The 22,272-nt window shown below is 43.8% G+C and overlaps 1 protein-coding gene across 1 annotated transcript in view; it reads left to right on the top strand.

Annotated features, from left to right (window-relative positions):
• LOC149436990 (uncharacterized) overlaps window positions 1-22,272 on the top strand; it is a 127,336-nt gene that overhangs the window by 61,320 nt on the left and 43,744 nt on the right. The window contains exons 3-4 of the mRNA XM_089661200.1: window positions 1,738-2,192; window positions 12,624-13,272. Of these exons, the coding sequence (XP_089517326.1) occupies window positions 1,738-2,192; window positions 12,624-13,272 (1,104 nt within the window). The remainder of the gene's footprint in view (window positions 1-1,737; window positions 2,193-12,623; window positions 13,273-22,272) is intronic.

Here is a 22,272-nt window from a genome sequence, read left to right as displayed (position 1 = left end):
CTGCGATGTTGTGAAATGCATATAAAGATAAAAAGCTGAATTCTGGGGGGACAATATTTACCCTTGTAGTGGGTTCTCCTTCCTACTGCAAGGATTACATGCTTTTTTTTTGTCTATGAAATGATGGTCATCTGCTTACCTTTTACCTTTACTGTTGAGTGAGAGGCCGCTGGTCTCTCCTCAACAGTCAGACTGATTTAGATATATAGTACTGGCCATTGAAATGAGTAAACGTCCAAGTGCTAAATGGGGTTAGCGCTTAGGCGTGTTTCGACGCGTTTAAACACGTTTTTGCCGCATTTTGTAGGTTTTTTTTGGCCAAAACGTTCCTCTCCTGAACACGGGAGAGGGATGTTTCACCAAAGTTATGACAAATGTGTGCCCAATCTTTGCTGCTGCAGCATCATTGGAGGTACTTCAGCTTTAGTTCATCAGACATCAGTGGGAAGAATGTCCCTTGCATTGGTGATCAGTGGGAAGAATGCCCCTTACATTGGTGGTCAGTGAGAAGAATGCCCCCTTACATTGGTGATCAGTGGGAAGAATGTTCCTTACATTGGTGATCAGTGGGAAGAATGCCCCTTACATTGGTGATCAGTGGGAAGAATGCCCCTTACATTGGTGGTCAGTGGGAAGAATGCTCCTTGCATTGGTGATCAGTGGGAAGCATGCTCCTTACATTGGTGATCAGTGGGAAGAATGTTCCTTACATTGGTGATCAGTGGGAAGAATGTTCCTTGCATTGGTGATCAGTGGGAAGAATGTTCCTTACATTGGTGATCAGTGGGAAGAATGTTCCTTACATTGGTGATCAGTGGGAAGAATGTTCCTTACATTGGTGATCAGTGAGAAGAATGCTCCTTGCATTGGTGATCAGTGGGAAGAATGTTCCTTACATTGGTGATCAGTGGGAAGAATGTTCCTTACATTGGTGGTCAGTGGGAAGAATGTTCCTTACATTGGTGATCAGTGGGAAGAATGTCCCTTACATTGGTGATCAGTGGGAAGAATGCTCCTTACATTGGTGATCAGTGGGAAGAATGCTCCTTATATTGGTGATCAGTGGGAAGAATGCTCCTTACATTGGTGATCAGTGGGGAGAATGCTCCTTACATTGGTGATCAGTGGGAAGAATGCTCCTTGCATTGGTGATCAGTGGGGAGAATGCTCCTTGCATTGGTGATCAGTGGGGAGAATGCCCCCTGTTACAGACCTCTAAAAAGCTCATTGGTGGTATGCGGCAGGCTTTGCCAAAGTGGAAATGAACCCAAAACTATACAGGAATCCTCAAATAGAAGTTCAACCAACCACCGCTTAAGAAACTGACAGTAACTGGAACCCTGATTAGGAATTGCTGGTTTAGATGTTTGGGGCATAGAAAGGGTCTAGTCTATTTCACAATGCTCCTTTTGCTGTGAAATACTTGGTGCTTGCTGGTGTTGATGCTTACAGGGGGGAATGTTTCCCACCATTCATGTGACAGTGTTCAGGCATTGCAAAGGGCAGCTAGGCCTGAGAGTTGCATCATGGAGATCATATGTGGAAACCGCAATGGCTGTGATAGAAAGGTGAGCAGTGGTGGAGTGCTGTGAAGGTGAATATAAGGAAGCTGGGGGTATAGATTTCAGATACCCTGTTGCTCTGCCCTTCAACGTGAAAGGGTCTTCAGAGTATGGATATATTTTTCAATAGCTGACTGTATCTCCTTTTTACACACTGTTCCTTTTACCTTTGTAGATGGTACAAACTTCACTCTAAGCCTGGGAAGAAGGAGAAGGAACGAGGGGAGATCCAAATTTCCATCCAGTTCACCCGCAATAACTTAACAGCAAGCATGTTTGACCTCTCCATGAAAGATAAGCCAAAGACCCCTTTTGGAAAGCTGAAAGACAAAATGAAAATCAAGAAACGTTTTGACATGGAGTCCTCTTCTGCCATTGTACCAAGCAGCGTCGGACGCCTGGATAGTGACGAAGAGGAAGAGAAGAAACCAAAGTCGAAGGCTGCTGCTTTCTTTAAAGGGCATCTACGCAAGAGTTCCCTCACTAGGTCCAATACATCCCTGGGTTCAGACAGCACCATCTCCTCTTCCAGCGGCGCTGTGCCCACCAACACCGGAATCTCCATAGTGGTGTCAGATACTGCCAAGAAGCCTGCAGTTAGAAACAGCAGTCTCTCCACTGAACCCTCAGGTAAATGTCTGTGTAGGTTCTTATTTCTCTAAGTCGTGATATATCTAGTGGTAGTTGGAGACATTCAACTGGACTTGTTCTGTAATGTTGAAGATGTTTTGTGAAATTCTGTCCTGGTGGTACTGCACCCCAATTAGAATTTTTCCAAATGCTACCATGCCTATCCCTCTGCATGCTTTAGGGGATGCTCAGACCTTGGTGACCTGAAACCTATATGATGGACATGCCCAAAGTTAAATGGCTGTGGATGTGGGTTTAGAACATGGTCAATTCAGTCCTACACCTAAATCTGCGTAAAGATCTTTGGGAGGCACTTCTGCATAAACCAATAGAAGGTGTCACCAAGCGTGTGCGCACTCTAGTGACCCACATATATTTGGCTACAAAACAGACTATTGCAAAAGCGTGGAAAATGCCAACTCTCAGCTTCACTGAAGTTAAAAGTCAGATCCATGTTACGGTGGTTACGCATGACAAATTCAACGTGGCCACCCTGGCTGGACTGCTTCCCATCTACACAACCATTCATGCATTTCCTAGAATTGTAAACTAATGCGGCAAATTAATATACAGTGAGCCTCTGGGGTTAAGATGGGTTCCTCAGAACCCTGGCTGAGAGAGGCTGCTCTAACCATGGACATGTGTAGCTGTTGATTGTCCAAGAATTGGTTATTGTCCACAACTTTCACACCTCCCTGGTCTTGGACAACAAAAATCTACACATTCCAGGGTGATTGGATCAAGCTGTGTGGATATTGATGGTGAGGTATTTTCTTGACACTGAAATGTGGCCTGGAGAAGCCACAAAAACCTCTTTCAACATTACAGAACAAGTCCAGATGAGTGCGACTAACTATCACTAGATGCTTTGTGTTCATTGGAATAAAGGGATGTGGTTTGAGGAGGAATTGAAAAATTAGATTAATGTGGAACTGCAGCCTTTTGCTCACCCCCAAAACTCTCTCCCAGTCTTTAAAAAAAAAAAGAAAAAAAGAAAGAAACAAAACTTTTTTTTCTTCATTCTTCTAGCCAGTCCGGTGATGTCATGACAACTTCCTCTACTTCCTCCAGCAGCATCAGGGGGCAAACATTCGTGCAGGACTAAGGCTGTATTTGTATAGAGTTGTTCTGAAAACCAAGAACACCGCAAAATGCACTTGCAGTGCTATTATTTCTTAATGGTACCCCACATGTAGTGCAATTTCGCTGCTCCGTGACAAAGTTTGGCAACCTGAGCTTCTTTGGCAGCTCATTCAAGTGAATGGGCTGCTCTATGCGTGCTGATGGAAACGTGCAAAAAAAAACACACCAAAAAAACTTGAGTGGGAATGCTCATTTCTGCTAGGCAAAGTGTGAATGGGGCCTAGGCAGCACTCATGTAATGACGTGTGAGTCCTGGAATATTTTGCCCAGTCTCCGAGTTTGACACCCCTGCTCTAGGGGATGTGTTATCACAAATTTCATTGTGGGCTGCATCAACATTATGGTTGCCCTCAAATTTCATTGTGGGCTCCATCAACATTATGGTTGCCCTCAAATTTCATTGTGGGCTCCATCAACATTATGGTTGCCCTCAAATTTCATTGTGGGCTCCATCAACATTATGGTTGCCCTCAAATTTCATTGTTGGCTGCATCAACATTATGGTTGCCCTCAAATTTCATTGTGGGCTCCATCAACATTATGGTTGCCCTCAAATTTCATTGTTGGCTGCATCAACATTATGGTTGCCCTCAAATTTCATTGTGGGCTCCATCAACATTATGGTTGCCCTCAAATTTCATTGTTGGCTGCATCAACATTATGGTTGCCCTCAAAGGGCTGGTTTGTATCTGTAAGACAAGATGTCCAGAGCACCCTACCCCCACTTACATCACCGTACACCCCTTTTACCTTCTGCTCCTGCTGGAAAGAAGCTGGGGGCTGGGAAGCAGAAATGGCAGGGTCTGGAAGAGGACCATAGGAGGGCTATAGTCTGCTGCAGTGGCTGAGACCAGGGAAGGTGGAGATGAGGGGGTGCTGCAGCTGCACAGAGGTGCAGGATCTGTAGGAAGAGTTCTGTCCTCCACTCTGCTGTTGACTGCTGAGACCGGGGGGTGCTGCAGCGGAGGTGCGAGGGCCACATGAAATCGCCTGGGGCTGGCCTTGAGTTTGACACACGTGCCCTAGAGGGTGTATATTCAGTATGCTGGACCAGCAGGAAATGGGCAGAATGACATGAGTGGTGTTCTGCCCAAAAAGGACCGCCATAGCTGAACAGAGGAGAAAGCTATACTAGAGTGTGAGGAGGGTATGTAGAAATGGGGGGGGGGGGTTTAACCCAGGAGTTGTGGGAGAGAATAAAAAATTACTGTATTTCACAAACAGATTTGTAAGTGCTCAGTCTTGGTGGTACTGAGACAAGGATTTGATTGCATTGAGGAAAGGCTTGTCCATCTACAACCATTCTAGTAAAGAGGACCTGTCAATCCTGGGGAGATGTATGTCTGTCTACATCTTTCCATATATAAAAGAAAACTCATCAGCAGACCTACAGGGAGTGAGGAGCAGCGATGTACAGTCACAATTTTGTTTACCTTTTGGAAAGGGTTGGGAATGGTTAAAACTAGCATTGTGTCCGTCAATGTCCCTTCACTTTCTGTCCCAAAGCCACAGCAGGAAATGAGTGGAAAGTTTTCCAAAGAGGGACATCCCCTCTTGTCAATGGAACAGATAACATTGGAAATGTACCACTCCCCTACTGCTATGGTGACCAGGGTAAAATTTTGGATTTCCTATCCTTTTCTGCCGCAGCGACCATGTACCAGGATATAGACATAGGGTGAATGTCAAAAGTCACCCTTCCTTACTCCAAATCTTCAAATATGTTCAATTTAAAAAGTTGGCTTTCCACTTTAACCTTCAGTGGTTGAGCCAGGAATCTTCCCTTTTTTTTTTTTTTTTTTTTGTTTACCAAAGTATACGTCAATACACACAAATAAGTACACCCACGGTGTGTCATATAGCCCCCTACTGAAGGAAGAAGGAACCCTTTCCTGACCCCACCTGAAGAGCTAGGATCTGGGCAAGGTAGTGTGGTCCATCTAGCCAAAAGCCTGATGGACCTCTCCCCTGATAGGCTAAAGTCACAGCAATGTGGAAATTTTTGACAATACTTGCCCAGGGACCAAATCGGTGCCACAGTCTACTTGTCCCTCATGACAATTTACTTATCCTGATTAAAATATATTTTTTTTTTACCAAAACCGTATTTAAATCGGAGGTGCTTTATGGAATGTCTGGGACTTTTAAAACAAAATAGGCTCTATGGCGACATAAACGTTTAATTTTTTTAACATTGCACTATTTATCTCCTCCTCCCCTCCCTGCCTGTCTCCAGCCCTGAATGGGGAGCTGGAAATGACGTCTGGACAAGAAGGGGAGAGGAGCGGACGTGTTCACTCTCCTCCCTCCCCTCTACCCGCCGGCGCACACTGAGCCAGTCCTGGGCCTGCAGATGGGCAAGCAGAGCCCGGGACACTTGGCGAGCGGGGGGGGGGGGGGGGGGGGTTCACACAGGGGTGCACCGTGGGCTGTGTGGAAGCAATCGGGCGACAGTGGAATGCTTCCACCTGACGGGTGATTCCTGCTGCTTGCCCGCAGCAGGACTAAAGGCTGAAAAAAGCTACATGCCCAACTCCTGGAACTACATGTCCCAGGCATCAGGCGATACAACATCCCTGAGTCCACCACCAACCCACATGGAAGGAAAATATATTTTAAAAATGTACTTCCCAAATATATTGCCATATATTTGAAATGCTACAATTTTGGCCATTTTATATATATATATATATATATATATATATATATATATATATATATATATATATATATATATATATATATATATGTATGTATGTATATATATATATATCCACAATTGTAGCATTTCAAATGTATGGCAATATATTTGGGAAGAATATTATTATTATTATTTATTATTATTATATAGTATTTATAAAGCGCCAATAGTTCGCTCAGCGCTGTACATTACAAAGGGGGACAGAACATGTGACAGAACAATACCAATACAATGCAAAACATGAGGGGATCGAGGGCCCTGCTCTTTGGAGCTTACAATCTAGGAGGGAGGGGATGGTGGTACAGGAGGAGATAGCTGTGGGGGATGGAGTGGTAGGAGGAGTGGAGGAGGTCGGCAAGTTAGCAGGGGGTGGGGTAGGCTTCCCTGAAGAGATGGGTTTTCAGGGTGCACCTAAAGGAGAGGAGAGTAGGTGATAATCTGATGGGTTGGGGCAGGGAGTTCCAGAGGATGGGTGACACCCTGGAGAAGTCCTGGAGGCGGACATGGGAGGAGGAGACCAGGGAAGTAGAGAGAAGGAGGTCTTGTGAGGAGCGGAGTGTGTGTGCTGGGCGGTACTTGGATATTAGGTCAGAGATGTAGTTCGGGGCAGTATGGTGGACAGCTTTGTACGTCAGTGTTAGGATTTTGAATTTGATCCATTGCGCAATCGGAAGCCAGTGGAGGGATTGGCAGAGGGGGGTGGCGGAGATGGAGCGGTTGGAAAGATGAATGAGTTTTCAAATATATTTTTCTTCCATATGGGAAGTGAGGGGCCCTCCCGATGAGAGACCCCCTCCACAAGGCAGGGGAAGAAGGAAGCTAAGAGTTGCACATCCTCACTTAGACTTTAGGGTAGGCCTGAGGACGCCCACCCTGCCATCCATGAGTGGGGAAAAAAAGACCCAAAAATAAGTGCAGTGACCTATGTGAAGACCAAAAAAATAAAAAGTGCCAGTGTGCAATACAATTGCTAGGCCCTGCATGCAGAAATATGGCATTTGGGGCAACGCACCCTTACAGATGACTCTACGTTAAGCTCACAGACCCAATCACACCCAGCAGAGTATAGATCTGTGGCTATGAAAAGCATCGGAGGAGTGACGTTCCCATACTCAATGAGTGAGGGATGGTGATGACATTGTACATGTACATTTTTTATTTCTCACTTCATCCATAGAGGGACCACAATGGAAGTCACTTGACACTTGCCAATCACCCCCCCCCCCCCCCGCTATGGAGCAGTATGGCATTGTTGCAGATTTATCTCTTTGCTGCCCTCTGTCAGCAGCTTGTACAACAGCCTTGGGCTTCGATCATGTTCATCTGACAATGAGTTAGAGTTTGTAAAGAGCTTTGTGGTCAGTGGAAATGAAACGTACGTATTCTAAAAATTGATAGTGAAGCGCTGTGAATAGTAAATTGGTTGATCCCATTCTCTCGTATTTATGACCATTATTTGTGCCCAGCTTTCAAATATCTTTGGAAGGAAATTTTTTTTCTTCATTCTTGCTATCCTCCAATGAAGTTAGAGGCAGTTCTGTTACATCTACATAATTTATTCCTGGAGGAACATGTGGTCAGAGTGTAAAGGAGGCAAAGACCACCATGAAGTATGGAAGGGGTAGCGAATCCTTCATCTTTGGTTATGGTTCGGAAGAGAGGTATGTGGTGGCTGCCCATGAAGACACAATGTACAAACAAATCCCTTTTTATAAGAGAGGATTGTGTTGCCAACCACGTTCATACTCTCCATTCAGCCATGTTCATATTTCTTCCGTTCTCCATTCAGCCATGTTCATACTCCACCCGTTCTCCATTCAGCCATGTTCATACTCCACCCGTTCTCCATTCAGCCATGTTCATACTCCACCCGTTCTCCATTCAGCCATGTTCATACTCCACCCGTTCTCCATTCAGCCATGTTCATACTCCACCCGTTCTCCATTCAGCCATGTTCATACTCCACCTGTTCTCCATTCAGCAATGTTCATACTCCACCCGTTCTCCATTCAGCCATGTTCATACTCCACCCGTTCTCCATTCAGCCATGTTCATACTCCACCTGTTCTCCATTCAGCCATGTTCATACTCCACCTGTTCTCCATTCAGCCATGTTCATACTCCACCTGTTCTCCATTCAGCCATGTTCATATTTCACCTGTTCTCCATTCAGCCATGTTCATACTCCACCTGTTCTCCATTCAGCCATGTTCATATTTCACCTGTTCACCATTCAGCCATGTTCATACTCCACCCGTTCTCCATTTAGCCACGTTCTTTCTCCACCCGTTCTCCATTTAGCCACGTTCTTTCTCCACCCGTTCTCCATTCAGCCATATAATACCCTTTCCCCTTGTCAAATCAGACACATTAACCACTCCAGTGCTCACACTTGTACACCTTAACTCTAGGTTCACATCTGTGCGTTTGGTGCAGCCTGCATTTGCCCCATCACAGCAGCCCATTTACTTGAATGTGCTGCTCTATCCGGGGGGGGTTGGGGGAGGAGGCAGAAAAACGGTCCCTGAACCTTTTTAAAAGTTGCTTTTGCACAATGCGATTTCCCACACCTACAAACTCACTACATGTTTAGATGTAGGGGTGTCATTAGGAATGAAGGGCAGCCCTGCTCATCTGTAAAAGAGCATTGAGTTTTGGCTGGACCTGTTCCCTCAACCACCACCACAAGTGTTAGCCTACATTTCTGCTATGGGCCTGTTTAAGGCTAGGGTCACACCTATGCAATTTGCATTTGATCTGTTTCTGCAGTACGTTTTGCACTTGCATTTTTGCCGCGTTTTTGATGTGGGTTCTTTTTTCTTTTCTTGTTGCTAGGCAGATTTAAAACACGGCAAAAACGCACTATATGCTTTTCTGCAGCGTTTCCATTGAAGTCTATAGAACCAAAAACGCAACTTTATGCAATCAAAAAAGTCCCTGACCGTTTCCAAAAAAAAATGCACCGGGTGAAAACGCGGAGATGTGAACGTGTCCCATAGGAAATCATGTTAAATGGACTGTAGTGCGTTTCTGCAAAACGCTGTGGAAAATGCTTGGTTGTGAACATAGTGTGAGTACAGGGTAATACATCGTAGGTAGTGGTTTTTTTTTTGGTTTTTTTATTTCTTATTTATATTTGGGAAGCAACAATGACATGTCTTCAAGAGGTTTCAGAATCTGATTTTGTTTTTTGTTTTTTTTAATGCAATCCATGGACACTGCAATTTTTTTTTAATGCAATTTATAGACAACAAATGTAACAAAACTAAACAAAAATGCACTTTTTTTTCTACTTTGATCAGTGTTCATTTAAAAAAAAAAAAATGTATTCTACAATTTGTCCCATTTTAAAAACACTAGAAAACTAAAAAAACTAAAGACACTAAAATTAGGATTTTGATATAAAGTATTAAGTTCAAATGTAAACAAGTGTGTTTTTTTTCGATTTCATTTTGTACTTGTAGCCAATCTATATTTTTTTCTGCTTCAGTTAAGTGTTGGTTAAAAAAAAAAAAAAAGTGTAAATGCTTATGGCCTTATGCTGTTTGAAATAAAATTAAAATTATGATTCTGATATAAAACCATTTTAAAAATAGAATTAAACACTATTTTTTTTTTATTCTTTTTTCTTTTTTGCACATTTTGCTGTGTTCTTTTCCAACACTATAAAAGAATGAAGGAACAAATACAAAGGAAAGACAAGTTTAAATATTATAAAAAAAAAAAAATATATTTTATATCAGTCATTCATTCTAAAATATCAAGTATACTATGGCACTATCTTTTTAAATGGCAGATGTGAAGCGGAGGGAGGTGCAGCGTAGTGCGGCAGCAGTGAAGACAAAACCTAAGGCGGAAAAGCACTGCTAGGGGCACACTCAGTTTTGTTCAAACGCAGAATTACTGCGGGAGGAGTAGTGCCGACAGCGTCTGTTCAGAGGGCGGAGTGTACTCTGTCCAGTCCAAAAGGAGAGGTTACCTTGCAGAATGGCGAGTCCCTAATCTATCCCTTCTTGTCGCCTTTCTCTGCTATTAACCCCTTCCATCCCGGGCACTTTTACCCCCTTTCTGCCCAGGCCAATTTTCAGGTTTCGGCGCTCTCACACTTTGAATGACAATTGCGCGGTCATGCAACACTGTACCCAAACTAAAATTTTATCATTTTCTTCACACAACTAGAGCTTTCTTTTGGTGGTATTTAATCACTGCTGGGGTTTTTATTTTTTGCTAAATTAACAAAAAAAGACTGAAAATTTTGAAAAAAAAAAACACGTTTTTCTTTTGTTTCTGTTGTAAAAGTTTGAAAATAAATAATTGTTCTTCATAAATTTAGGCCGAGATGTATTCTGCTACATGTCTTTGGTGAAAATAACCCAAATTAGGATGTATTATTTAGTTTGTAGGAAAGTTATAGAGTTCACAAACTATGGTATAGATCTGAATATTGATCAATCCTGAAGTACTGACGGCCAATCTAATTTCTTGAGGTCCGTGAATGTCAGAACAGTACAGATATCCCCAGATGTCAGAACAGTACAGATATCCCTCCAAATGTCAGAACAGTACAGATATCCCCCCAAATGTCAGAACAGTACAGATATCCCCCAAATGTCAGAACGGTACAGATATCCCCCAAATGTCAGAACGGTACAGATATCCCCCAAATGTCAGAACGGTACAGATATCCCCCAAATGTCAGAACGGTACAGATATCCCCCAAATGTCAGAACGGTACAGATATCCCCCAAATGTCAGAACGGTACAGATATCCCCCAAATGTCAGAACGGTACAGATATCCCCCAAATGTCAGAACGGTACAGATATCCCCCAAATGTCAGAAAGGTACAGATATCCCCCAAATTACCCCTTTTTGCAGAGTAGACAGTCCGACGTACTTCATAAGAGGCATGGTGAGTTTTTTTGAAGTTGTGTGGTTTTTTTTTTTGTTTTTTTTTTTTGTCATAATTTTTTTGGAAAATTAAAATTATTTTCACTATTTTATTTTATTTTTTTTTATACATACTGTCACCAGTGCAGTACAGCATCATCAGATAACTGGCATGGCGGTGATCAGGGACACTGACTGGTGACAGTATGGGAAAAAAAATATTTTTTTTAATTTTTTTTAAGATTTTTTTTTTTTTTTCATATTCCACTATGACCAAAATAGTATAATGTTACCTTTGGGGAAGTGATCAGTATTTTTTTTTTTTACACAATTTGCTTATAGCAAAGAATTACTTTGCTATAAGCATGCATTTACCTGAACGACATCGATTCATTCAGGGCTTTTTTTTTCGTTTTGTGCTTAGCTGTGATTTGGCCACGTCTAATCACATGACACAGCTGGGCTGTGATTGGCCCAGCTTGTGCATGTGATCACTGTGACCATTCACAGCTAGACACACTAGTATACAATGGATGGCATGAATGAAGCCATCCATTGTATACAACCAGGGGCGGACTGACCATTTGGAAACTCGGGCACTGCCCGAGGGCCCGGGGTCAGTAGAGGGGGCCCCATGAGATGCCCCTGGTACCTTTTTTTCATAGGCTTTTTTGAGTTTGAGCAAGGACACAGGGGCCCCATGATCCCCTATTGCCCAGGGGCCCCATGAGTTGTCCGCCCCTGTATACAACTGTCATGTGACCTGCTGTGATTGGTCACAGCAGGTCACATGGTACCGGCAATGGGGCCAGTACTCAGATCTGTCATCGGCCGGTGACAGATCGCGTCGCTGCGTGGCTCTGCAGGCGCACAAACTGCGCATGCCTGAAAGGACGCCATAGGGCGTCCACCCGGAAAGGTGAGGGTTTTTGCCGGCCGCCATTCGGCCATAGGCCGGGCGGGAAGAGGTCAATTATTCTCCCTGACAGGTGGGTTTCTCTCCCTACTCTATCCACTTCGCAAAAACCTGAGGGCTGGGACTTATAAAGGGCTCTGCTGACCCAAGATGGTCACAAAGGGTCATGTGGATGCAGTGTAGCCAACTGGAACACTACTTCCAAGACCCAGGAAACCATAGAGAAACCGTGTTTCCCTTGACTTCCTCTCCAGCTGTGGTACCACTCAGGTCAAGTGCCACCTACGTTGGAGAGATTAAACTGCACCTGCCTACAGGTGGACAGGATGTACTTTTGATGAACTGATATACCCCATGCCCCCCTCTTTCACAATGAACTTTTTCCCCACTCCCCATTTTACTATCCCTGACTATTAAGATGGCTTCATGCAACATTCTAAATTATAGTGAGGTAGCATGGTAGATAAATATGCCCTGCTATGCTGGGAAAACTCATAGTGGTCTGTGAATCCAGTGTTATTGGTGAGCCCTGTTTTAAATGTTGTAACCTTTGCACCTCTTCCAATCGGTGTCACATATTGACTAATGTTGGTCCCTAACTCTGCTGTGGATGTTGATGAGTGGAGTGTGGTGAGTCCCTGTACAACACTCCTTGTATTTATGTACAGGGCTTAGATAACCTATTTTCTAAAGGCAGGCTACACCATTCAGGATAATATCTGATACAGGAAGACAATACTTATTTTTAATTTTGCCTGTTGTATTGTGTTCCCATTTTGCAGTTATGGACCATGAAGCATCTCCTAGACTGACCCACAAGAGGGCCTTCAGCGACGAAGTCAGTCAGGTGAATACGTTCCCTGAGCCAAAGGCTGTGCAGAACCTCAAACCAAAGAGCAGCCCCATTTCCAAATCTTCAGTGTGCATCAATGGAAGCCATGTCTACACAGAAGTGCCTCCTCCAAGGTCTCCTTCTCTGGAGAAGTCATCACAGGCCTCTAAATCTTTTCAGAATATTCTAAAGAAAGCGGAGGAGGCTGTAGTTCCTGAGGTCCTGATGAGACAGACCCACATTGCAGAGAAACCGGAGCGCAAATCAGCCACCCCTCCAGTGTCTACTACAGAGGAGGAGAAGATCTCCTTAAAAATGCCTCCAAAGCCAAAAGCTGACCAGGCCAGAGTGGAGACCAAGCCTGTGCAAATAACATCACCCATGGTGTTTGCTGAGGACCTCTCCAAGAATAAGGTCTCAGAGGTGAAAGCCAAAGAGGAGAAGGCCAAAGATGGCCCCCAGCTTGGATCTGGAAAGAACGAAGGGGTTAAGACCATTGAAGACCCCAGACCACATGTGCCTTCAAGCTCTGAGGAGAGAAGCAAAGTTGGCAGCTGGTTTGGTTCCAAAGATGCAAAGGATACACCACAAAAACCCAGGTTGGTAGAGTTGTTTTTGAACCTATGCCTAACTTCAGACATTTTTTTTTCTTTTGGGTAGATTTAGGAAAGGTTGGAACCTTCTGGTGTTTTGATTGTTGTCTTGGTCTCTGCTGGAGATATTTTCCCCACTTCCTCTCCTGCAGTCAACAGGACAGGAAATGACATGAAATCTGTGCCCCAAAAATATTCAATGTTCTAAGCTTGCCCCATGCAATCCAAAAGAAAACTGGCTTATACTTCTAGTGGTCCAATCACTAAAAGTTCAGCTTCATGTCTTGCTCAAACTGCACAAATCCTGTTCAGCTCACATATGGAACTCCATTGAAGTATATTAAGACAGCATTTTGTTTTTGCTTAGGATAAAGAGGAAGGGTTATACCCCCTGTCAGGTTTGTAGTGCTGTCTTTGTCGTCCTGATTTATTTGTCTTGGTTATAATTGTCACTGGGACAGAAAATGATCAGACATTTTCCAGTTGTTGCTGGAACAGAACCACATTTTCTCTTGCATTGAAGGTTTCCTCTCACTTCCTCAGTGGCTAATCAAGTGAGAATGTGGATGCCACTCAAGCATCCTCATGAGTCAGATGTGTGGATGCCACTCAATCATCCTCAGGAGTCAGATGTGTGGATGCCACTCAACCATCTTCAGGAGTCAGATGTGTGGATGCCACTCAACCATCTTAAGGAGTCAGATGTGTGGATGCCACTCAACCATCTTCAGGAGTCAGATGTGTGGATGCCACTCAACCATCCTCAGGAGTCAGATGTGTAGGTGGCTTGGCCTCAGCCGCCACTCTGGCCACACCAGCGGTGGCTGAGGCCAAGCCATCTACACATCTGATGCCTGTGGCTAGTTGAGCGGCGTCTACCTCACTTGAGTAGCCATTCTGGAATTGCTTCGGGACACCTGCTCCCTTTCCTTTTCCGGTGGGGTGATTTTCTGTCATATTTCCAGCTTAGAGTGGCGCCACAAGGTATTCCTCTCACTTCCTGTTGTGTCACTGGGACAGGAAGTGGAAAAACCATTTCCCCACGTGGAATAGCAGATTAAAAGAAAAACCCTTGGCAGTGGTTTTAACCCTTCCCTCACTCCAGCCAAAGACTTGAGGTTTGTCAAACACACTTTCATTTCAACTAGTTTTATTACCTAAAATATCGGTTGCCAACAAAACAGCTGAAAACTGAAATCAGGATGTACCTAGATATGGCTGCTCTGTAAACTCATAAGGTAGGTACTTTTGAAGACCAGGGCTGCCAACCTCCCGAAGTGAAACTCAGACATAACACATAAAATTCACTGACAGCACCAAATTTGTTTGTACTGACACTTCAAAAGTTAGCCAAAATGACCGTTTTCAGTGCAAATATCAATATTCATGCTAAAAAGAAAATGGAGCTAATGCCATTTGCAATGTGTATGGGGTATAACAAAAGGCAAACAATCTATTTTATCCTTTTACATGAAGGTCAGGTTAATTTAACTCAGCACAGAGTTCCGCCTTAAATCAGAGTTTGCAGGGCTTCCCTATAAAGTGTAAGGGGGAACTCTGTGTACCCTGACCTAAAAGGGAACACTGTGGACTCTGATGTAAGGGTGAATGCTGAAGACTCTGGTGCAAAAGGAAACTGAAGTAAATGGGTCTCGTGTAAGGGGGGGGTGTGCTCTGGTTACCAAAGAGTCCACAGAGCTTCCCTTTTACATCAGTCCACAGAGCTTCCCTTTTACATCAGTCCACAGAGCTTCCCTTTTACATCAGTCCACAGAGCTTCCCTTTTACATCAGTCCACAGAGCTTCCCTTTTACATCAGTCCACAGAGTTCCCCCTTACATCAGACTCCAGAATTCCCCTTTACATCACAATCCACAAAACTTTTCCTTACATTAGAGTCCACAGAGTTCCCCTTTACATCACCGTCCAAAAAAAAATCTCCTTTACATTCGAGTTCACAGAGTTCCTCTTTACATCAGAGTCTGCAGGGTTTCTTCTAACTGTGTAAGGGGGAACTCTGCGGACCCTGATATAAAAGGGAATGCTGCAGACTGTGATGTATGGGGGTCTCTGTGGACTCCTGTGTAAGAGAGAGGGCTCTGGTGACCAGAGCACTTACATCAGAGTCTGCAGTATTCCCCCTTACAGTGCACGGGGGGACTCTGCAGACTCTGATGTAAAGGGGAATGCTGTGGATCATTATGTAAGGAGGAATTCTTCAAACTCTGGTGTAAAGGGAAATTCTGGTGTAAGGTGTTCTGGTTACCAGAGCTCCCCCTTTACGATAGAGTCCTCCAGTGTTCTTCCTTTACATAAGCGTTCCCACTTACATCAGGATCTGCAGTGTAGCCCTTTTACATCAGAGTTCCCCACCTATGCAGTTGCAAACTCTGCTGTAAAGGGGAACTCGGAGGACACTGATATAAGGGGCAACACCGGGAACTCTGATGTGGGGGGCACTCTGGTGACCACAGACCACATTCCGCAGCATGAATACACGAAGATAAGGGCGGTACTGACATAAGGGGAAACCTTTATATCCGTGTCCCCACCAGGGGCGGACTGACAACTCATGGGGCCCCCAGGCAATAGGGGATCATGGGGCCCTTGTGTCCTTGCCCAAACTCAAAAAAGCCTATGAAAAAGGTACCAGGGGCATCTCATGGGGCCCCCGACTGACCCCGGGCCCTCGGGCAGTGCCTGAGTTTTCAAATGGTCAGTCCGCCCCTGGTCCCCACTTTATCTTACTGTTTTCACTCTCCCCATACATCAGTACCCCCCTGCCAGACTGTGGCCTGGCAGCGCCATTATTGACCTCCTTCCAGGAGCACCATGCAGGGCTCAGTCAGATGGCCCTCTCTGGGCTCCAGCTTGGCAGCTCTGGTTTCATTCTATTCTCTCCACAACCCACTCTTTTCTGACTCCTCCTCCTGCGGCAGTCCCTCTCTTGACTCCCCCTCCAGTCCTTTCTAATTTGGAAAAGGCGTCAAGCGGCGCTATGACATCACTGCGCATTTGGCCCACCCCCTGTTCGAACACAGCCGAGTCTGGCTGGCTTCAGAACTGCCCATGTGCCATTCCGAAGCACGAGCATATTTTTTACGGCCCCCCACTGTCCATAACAGACATTTCAGGACAGTTTGTAAATGTATGGACAGTTTGTAAATCTCGGATGATCTATGCCTCTATACCAGGGGTCTCCAAACTTTCTAAACAGAGGGCCAGTTTACTGTCGTTCAGACGTTAGAGGGGCTGGACTTTGCCCAGTGGGAGTAAACTATGTCCTATCTTTGCTATTTCGGGGAGGAATAGAGCCAGAATATTGGAGTCCGTAGGAGTAAACAATGACCTATCTCTGCTATTAGGGGGAGGAAGGAATGGTGCCCGATTGTTGGTGTCAGTGAGAGGAATAGTGCCCGATCGTTGGTGTCAGTAGAAGGAATTATGTCCCATTTTTGGTGTCAGTGGGAGGAGTAATGCCCAATTGTTGGTGTCAGTGGCAGAAATAAAGGCACAAGGGCAGGATAAAGGCAAGCAAAGGGCAACATTTGGCCCTAGAGCCACAGTTTGGAGACCACTGCTCTATACTATTGGGTTCAGGAGTTTCCAGTAAACGATAATGTTCTACTACAACATACAAATACATTTTAGACAATTGTGCACTCTTCAACTTGACAACTGTTTTTGAGAAGGCCATTTTCTGTTCCAACATGAATGTCTAAAGACGTAATTTGATGGGTTTGATGTTGAAGAACTTAAATGGTCTGCATCAGGGGTGGACTGACAACTCATGGGGCCCCTGGGCAATAGGGGATCATGGGGCCCCTGTGTCCTTGCCCAAACTCAAAACAGCCTATGAAAAAGGTACCAGGGGCATTTCATGGGGCCCCCTACTGACCCCAGGCCCTCAGGCAGTGCTCGAGTTTCCAAATGGTCAGCCTGCCCCTGGTCTGCATAGAGCCGTGACCTCAACCCTACTGAACATTTTGGGATGAAATTAAAGTATAGCGAACCAGGTCTTCTTCTCTAACATCAGTACCTAATCTTGTAAATGCTCTTCTGGCTGAATGGGCACAAAGTCCCACAGCTACTCCAAAAACTGGTGGAAAGTCTTCACCAAAGCATAGAGGCTTTTAAAAAAACAAAACAAAAAAAAAACCACAGGGACCAACTCCATATTAGTGACCATGTTTTTGGAATGGGTAGCCACAAGGGAAGAGCCAACTCTATATTGATGTCAATGGTTTTCGAAATGGGATGTCCTACGAACTCCTGTAGGTGCGATGGTCAGGTGTCCACAAACCTTTGGCCATATAACCAATTACCTAGTAATGAAAATGGACAGACAGTCCCAAGTGTTGAATCTTTGAAAATAAGTCAGCAGTGGCAATTTTTTACTTCAATTATCCGTTTCCTATGGCTAACATTGAGTCTTCGTGTTGTTAATGGCCAAACAGCAACAGAGCAGATGTGTTTCACAAAGCAGAAGTCACCTGTTGGTGGTCACATTCAGTTGCTTCTCTGTGGTTATCTGTGGAGTTCGGGACATACGCAGGAAATGTGGACATTTTCTGATGCATTTTAGCCTCCTGACCTATCACTTCCTCCTCCTAACTGCCATCTTATGTAACTACATGCCTAGTGTATATCCTTTAACAAGCCTTTTCCCTGTACTCCGAAGTGGCACAATGCATCTCCCACCCACCATGATGGAGAACTGCCCAGATGGGCATAAAACCTTGTTTGCTACAGAGATTGATACGGTCTGTCACCACTGGAGAGCCAGTGTAAGAGCTACCCAGCAATGCGCAAGAGGCTGCAGCTGTATTTTACTGCTATGCTGTGAGTGGCCTATATAATTGTATCTCGCTGCTGTCTGATTCACTCGCAATGCAGACACAGCTGAACCAATCCAAAAAGTGTTGTCCCCCCCCCCCCCCCTTCAATCCAATCTTGCTGTTTACTAGAAGATTTGGACTAGCGTAGGTTTTTGTAGTTCATAGTAGAAGAAAAGTAGAGTGCTGGGCCACCCCTGCTTGAACGGCAAAGAAACTGCCACTGAAGGATCCTTTCAGGAGAGAAGCATGAAGGCTATTATTGCTTTTGAAAATGCTAATTGCCTGGTTATCATGCCATTGGGAGTCCCTGAACCAGAACAGAAGTGCGACCTGAGAAAGTGATAGGAAGTCCAAAATGTTGACACTAGAACAAGAGGTGATGATAGAACTTTCGATGGGACATCAGTTCTGGTGACAAGTGGTCCTCTCCACTTGTTGAGATTTCTTCTCGTCTTTAGGAAAGAAAATGAAAGAGAATCTTCCTGATTGGACAGGGCAGCAAAAAGTGATTTGTAAAGGTATTTGTTATTCAAAAAATAAATAAATACATGTCTGGTCTGTGTAATGGTATTGCACAGAGCAAGCCCGATCCTTCTCCTTCTTGGGTCCCCTGCCAGTGCTCCTGGCTCCTCCCCCCTGCCGAGTGCCCCATAGCAAGCCGTTTACTATAGGGGTACTTGTGTGTGCTTGCTCCTGAGCTGTCAGTGTGTTCATAAAAGACCCACCCCCCTCCTCTTTGACTGTGATTGAAAGCAGCAGTAGCCAATGGTTCCTGCTGCTGTGTCTTAGACAATGAGGTGGGAGAGAGCTGGGAGAGCTGCTGCTCCCATGCACATCGCTGGATCAAGATTGGACTCAGGTAATTTGGGGGGGGGGGGGAGCTGCACAATGAAGGTTTTTTTTGAAGGTAAAAACCTTCAGCCTTTAGAACCACATTAAGCATTTCCTCTACCCCCCCCCCCCCCATGATAGGTCTCCTTTTAAGGCTTTGCACATATTTACTTGAAGCAGAACCAAACTGTATCTGAGCACCACAAACTGAAAATGCCATTTAATCCATTTTTAGTATTCAAAGCAAACTTCCCCCATCCAGGGGCGGACTGAGCATTTGGAAACTCAGTGCTGCCCGAGGGCCCGGGGCCCCATGATCCCCTATTGCCCGAGGGGCCCCATGAGTTGTCAGTCCGCCCCTGCCCCCATCCATCCATGTCTTCATGCTTTTGTTGAGAAATCACTTTGAAAAACACCCCCCTAACATTTGTAGCCTCAGCTCTGTTGGTCAAGGGTAGACGATTCATGTAGCATTTACTTACCTATCTGCCCTTAGCCCAGGCATGGAGGCAGGAGGCTGTGCTAAGCTGAGAGAGCCCCTCTTCCAGGTGAAAACTCCTGGGATGTATGACATCATTTTGGTCTAGACCAGAAACCAACCCATATGGAAGAAAAGTATATTTGAAAAATATTTTAAAAATTATTCTTCCCAGATATATTGACATATATTTGAAATACTACTATTTTGGCCATATTCAATATATTTCAAAAAATAAATATATACTGTATGTTGAAATGCATTTTTTATTACAAACTATGACAAATATTTTTAAAAATACAAATCTACATTTTTGTAGTGTGTGTGTGTGTGTGTGTGTGTGTGTGTGTGTGTGTGTGTGTGTGTCAGTGTGTGTGTGTGTCAGTGTGTGTCAGTGTGTGTGTGTGTCAGTGTGTGTCAGTGTGTGTGTGTGTCAGTGTGTGTCAGTGTGTGTCAGTGTGTGTGTCACGGTGGCTAAATGGTTAGCACTTCTGCCTGGCAGTACTAGGGTCGTTGGTTCAAATCCCAACCACGGCACCACCTGCCTGGAGTTTGCATGTTCTGCCTGTGTGGGTTTCCTCCGGGTAATCTGGTTTCCTCCCACACTCCAAAGACATGCTGGTAGGTGAATTGGCTCCTGTCTAAATTGTCCCTAGTATGTGTATGTATGAATGTGAGTTAGGGACCTTAGATTGTACACCCCTTGAGGGTTAGGGACTGATGTGAATGTACAATATATATGTAAAGTGCTGTGTAAATTGATGGCGCTATATAAGTACCTGAAATAACATAATAAAATGTAAAAAAAATATATATATATATATTTTTTTTTTTACTCACACTATGTTGAATAGCATTTGTATTACAAAGTATATGAAAAATATCTTTAAAAATAAATTTTCAAGTATACTGTGTGTTTATTTTTAAAAATATATGTGTGTGTGTGTCTCTCTCTCTCTCTCTCTCTCTCTCTCTCTCTCTCTCTCTCTCTCTATATATATATATATATATATATATATATATATATATATATATATATATATATATATATATATATATATATATATATTTTCATATATTTTGTAATAACGCTGTTGAATGTATGTGTATATGTATGTATATATATAATATATGTGTGTGTGTGTGTATGTATATGCATATATATATATATATATATATATATATATATTTATTTTTTAATATGGCCAAAATTTATAGTATTTCAAATATATGTCAATATATTTGGGAAGAATATTTTTTCAAAATTCAACTATTTTTCTTCCATGTGGGAAGAAGCAACTGAAGGAATATTTAAAAAAAAAAAAATTTAAATCGGTAAATATAATATACCTTTCTATCTATTTACTAATGATAGCAGCATAGGGATTAAAATCGTTAATGTTGATTGGTAGAGTTTAGTTCCATTTAATTTGGGGGGAAGGGGGGTGGGGGAATGGCGTTTCTGTTCTGTTTGGTACGACTTCCCTTCACTACCTGTCCTGGTGACCACATAGGAAATCTATAGACAGCAATACAAAGTTGAGGAGTTTTAATCCTTCCCCTTCTATCTCAAGCTAAACAATTTATTTGTAAATCGAATGTTACTTCAAGATGATCATATTCACACTTGCATAACAGAAATCTTTAAAAAGATGAGTCGGATCCTTTAAAATCGTCTTGATGGTTTATTCAAGTCTAAGTACAAAATCCTATTTTCTAGATGATTGGCTGTCCTATGAGCAAATGTCACCACGCTGATTTTACACAATGGTTACATAAATCTTCCATGGGATGTGTGGTAATTGCTGCGTTCCGCTCCCCCTGGTTTTAGCCCGTGTTCTCCTAGGCTGCTTAACTGTAATGATATATCCAGCTGAAGTGTAATGTTAACTCCGAGAGTTGTTTTTTTTTTTTTTTTTTTTTTTTTTTTACTGTTTGCAACAGATTTACAAAAAAATTATCTAGTTAAGAAAAGCGTATACAGCGCGGCATGATGCCGCATTTCTTACCTGGAGATTAAGGCTGAGTTCACACTTTTGCAACACAAAACACATAGATGTGCATTACTTCGTACAATAACTTGGGTTGTTGGGGCATTTTGAATTTTATTATTATACAGGATTTATACAGCGCCAACAGTTTACGCAGCGCTTTACAATGTAAAGGGAGACAATACAGTAACAATACAATAAAAAAAATGAGGATTAAGAGGGCCCTGCTCATAAAGCTTACAATGTCACAGGACCTCCTGCTTTCTAGCTCCCTTTCTCCTCCTCCCACGCCCGACTGCAGGACTTCTCCAGGACTTCCCCCATCCTCTGGAACTCCCTACCCCAATCCATCAGACTGTCACATACCCTCCTCACCTTCAGGCACACCCTAAAAACCCATCTCTTCAGGGAAGCCTACTCCACCCTCACCTAACAACCGATCTCCTCCACTCCTCCTACCACTCCATCCCCCACAACCACTTCCTCCTGTACCACCTTCCCCTCCCTCCTAGATTGTAAGCTCGAAAGAGCAGGGCCCTCGAACCCCTCTTGTAGTGTATTGTTACTGTATTGTCTCATGTTCATGTTCTGTCCCTCTTGCTACTGTACAGCGCTGAGCAAACCCTTCGGCGCTATATAAACACTGTATAATAATAATAATAGGGTGGGGCAAGTGGTACAAAAGAGAATACCTGTAGGGGATGAGCTGATGGAAGTATTAAATGTCTATTCGGAGGCTTGATTGACTTTCCTGAAGTGATGAATTTTCAGGGATCACCTAAAGGCAGCCAGAGTAGGGGTTAGCCGGACAGATTGAGGTAGAGAGTTCCAGAGATGGAAGAGGCTATGGTAAAGTCCTGGAGATGAG

This window comes from Staurois parvus, unplaced genomic scaffold, assembly GCF_062004578.1.
Source record: "Staurois parvus isolate SC_StPar_1 unplaced genomic scaffold, SC_StPar_1.0 ptg001325l, whole genome shotgun sequence".
NCBI lineage: Eukaryota > Metazoa > Chordata > Amphibia > Anura > Ranidae > Staurois > Staurois parvus.
The sequence above is the reverse complement of the archived record's forward strand: the minus strand, read 5'-3'. Positions and strand labels throughout refer to the sequence as shown.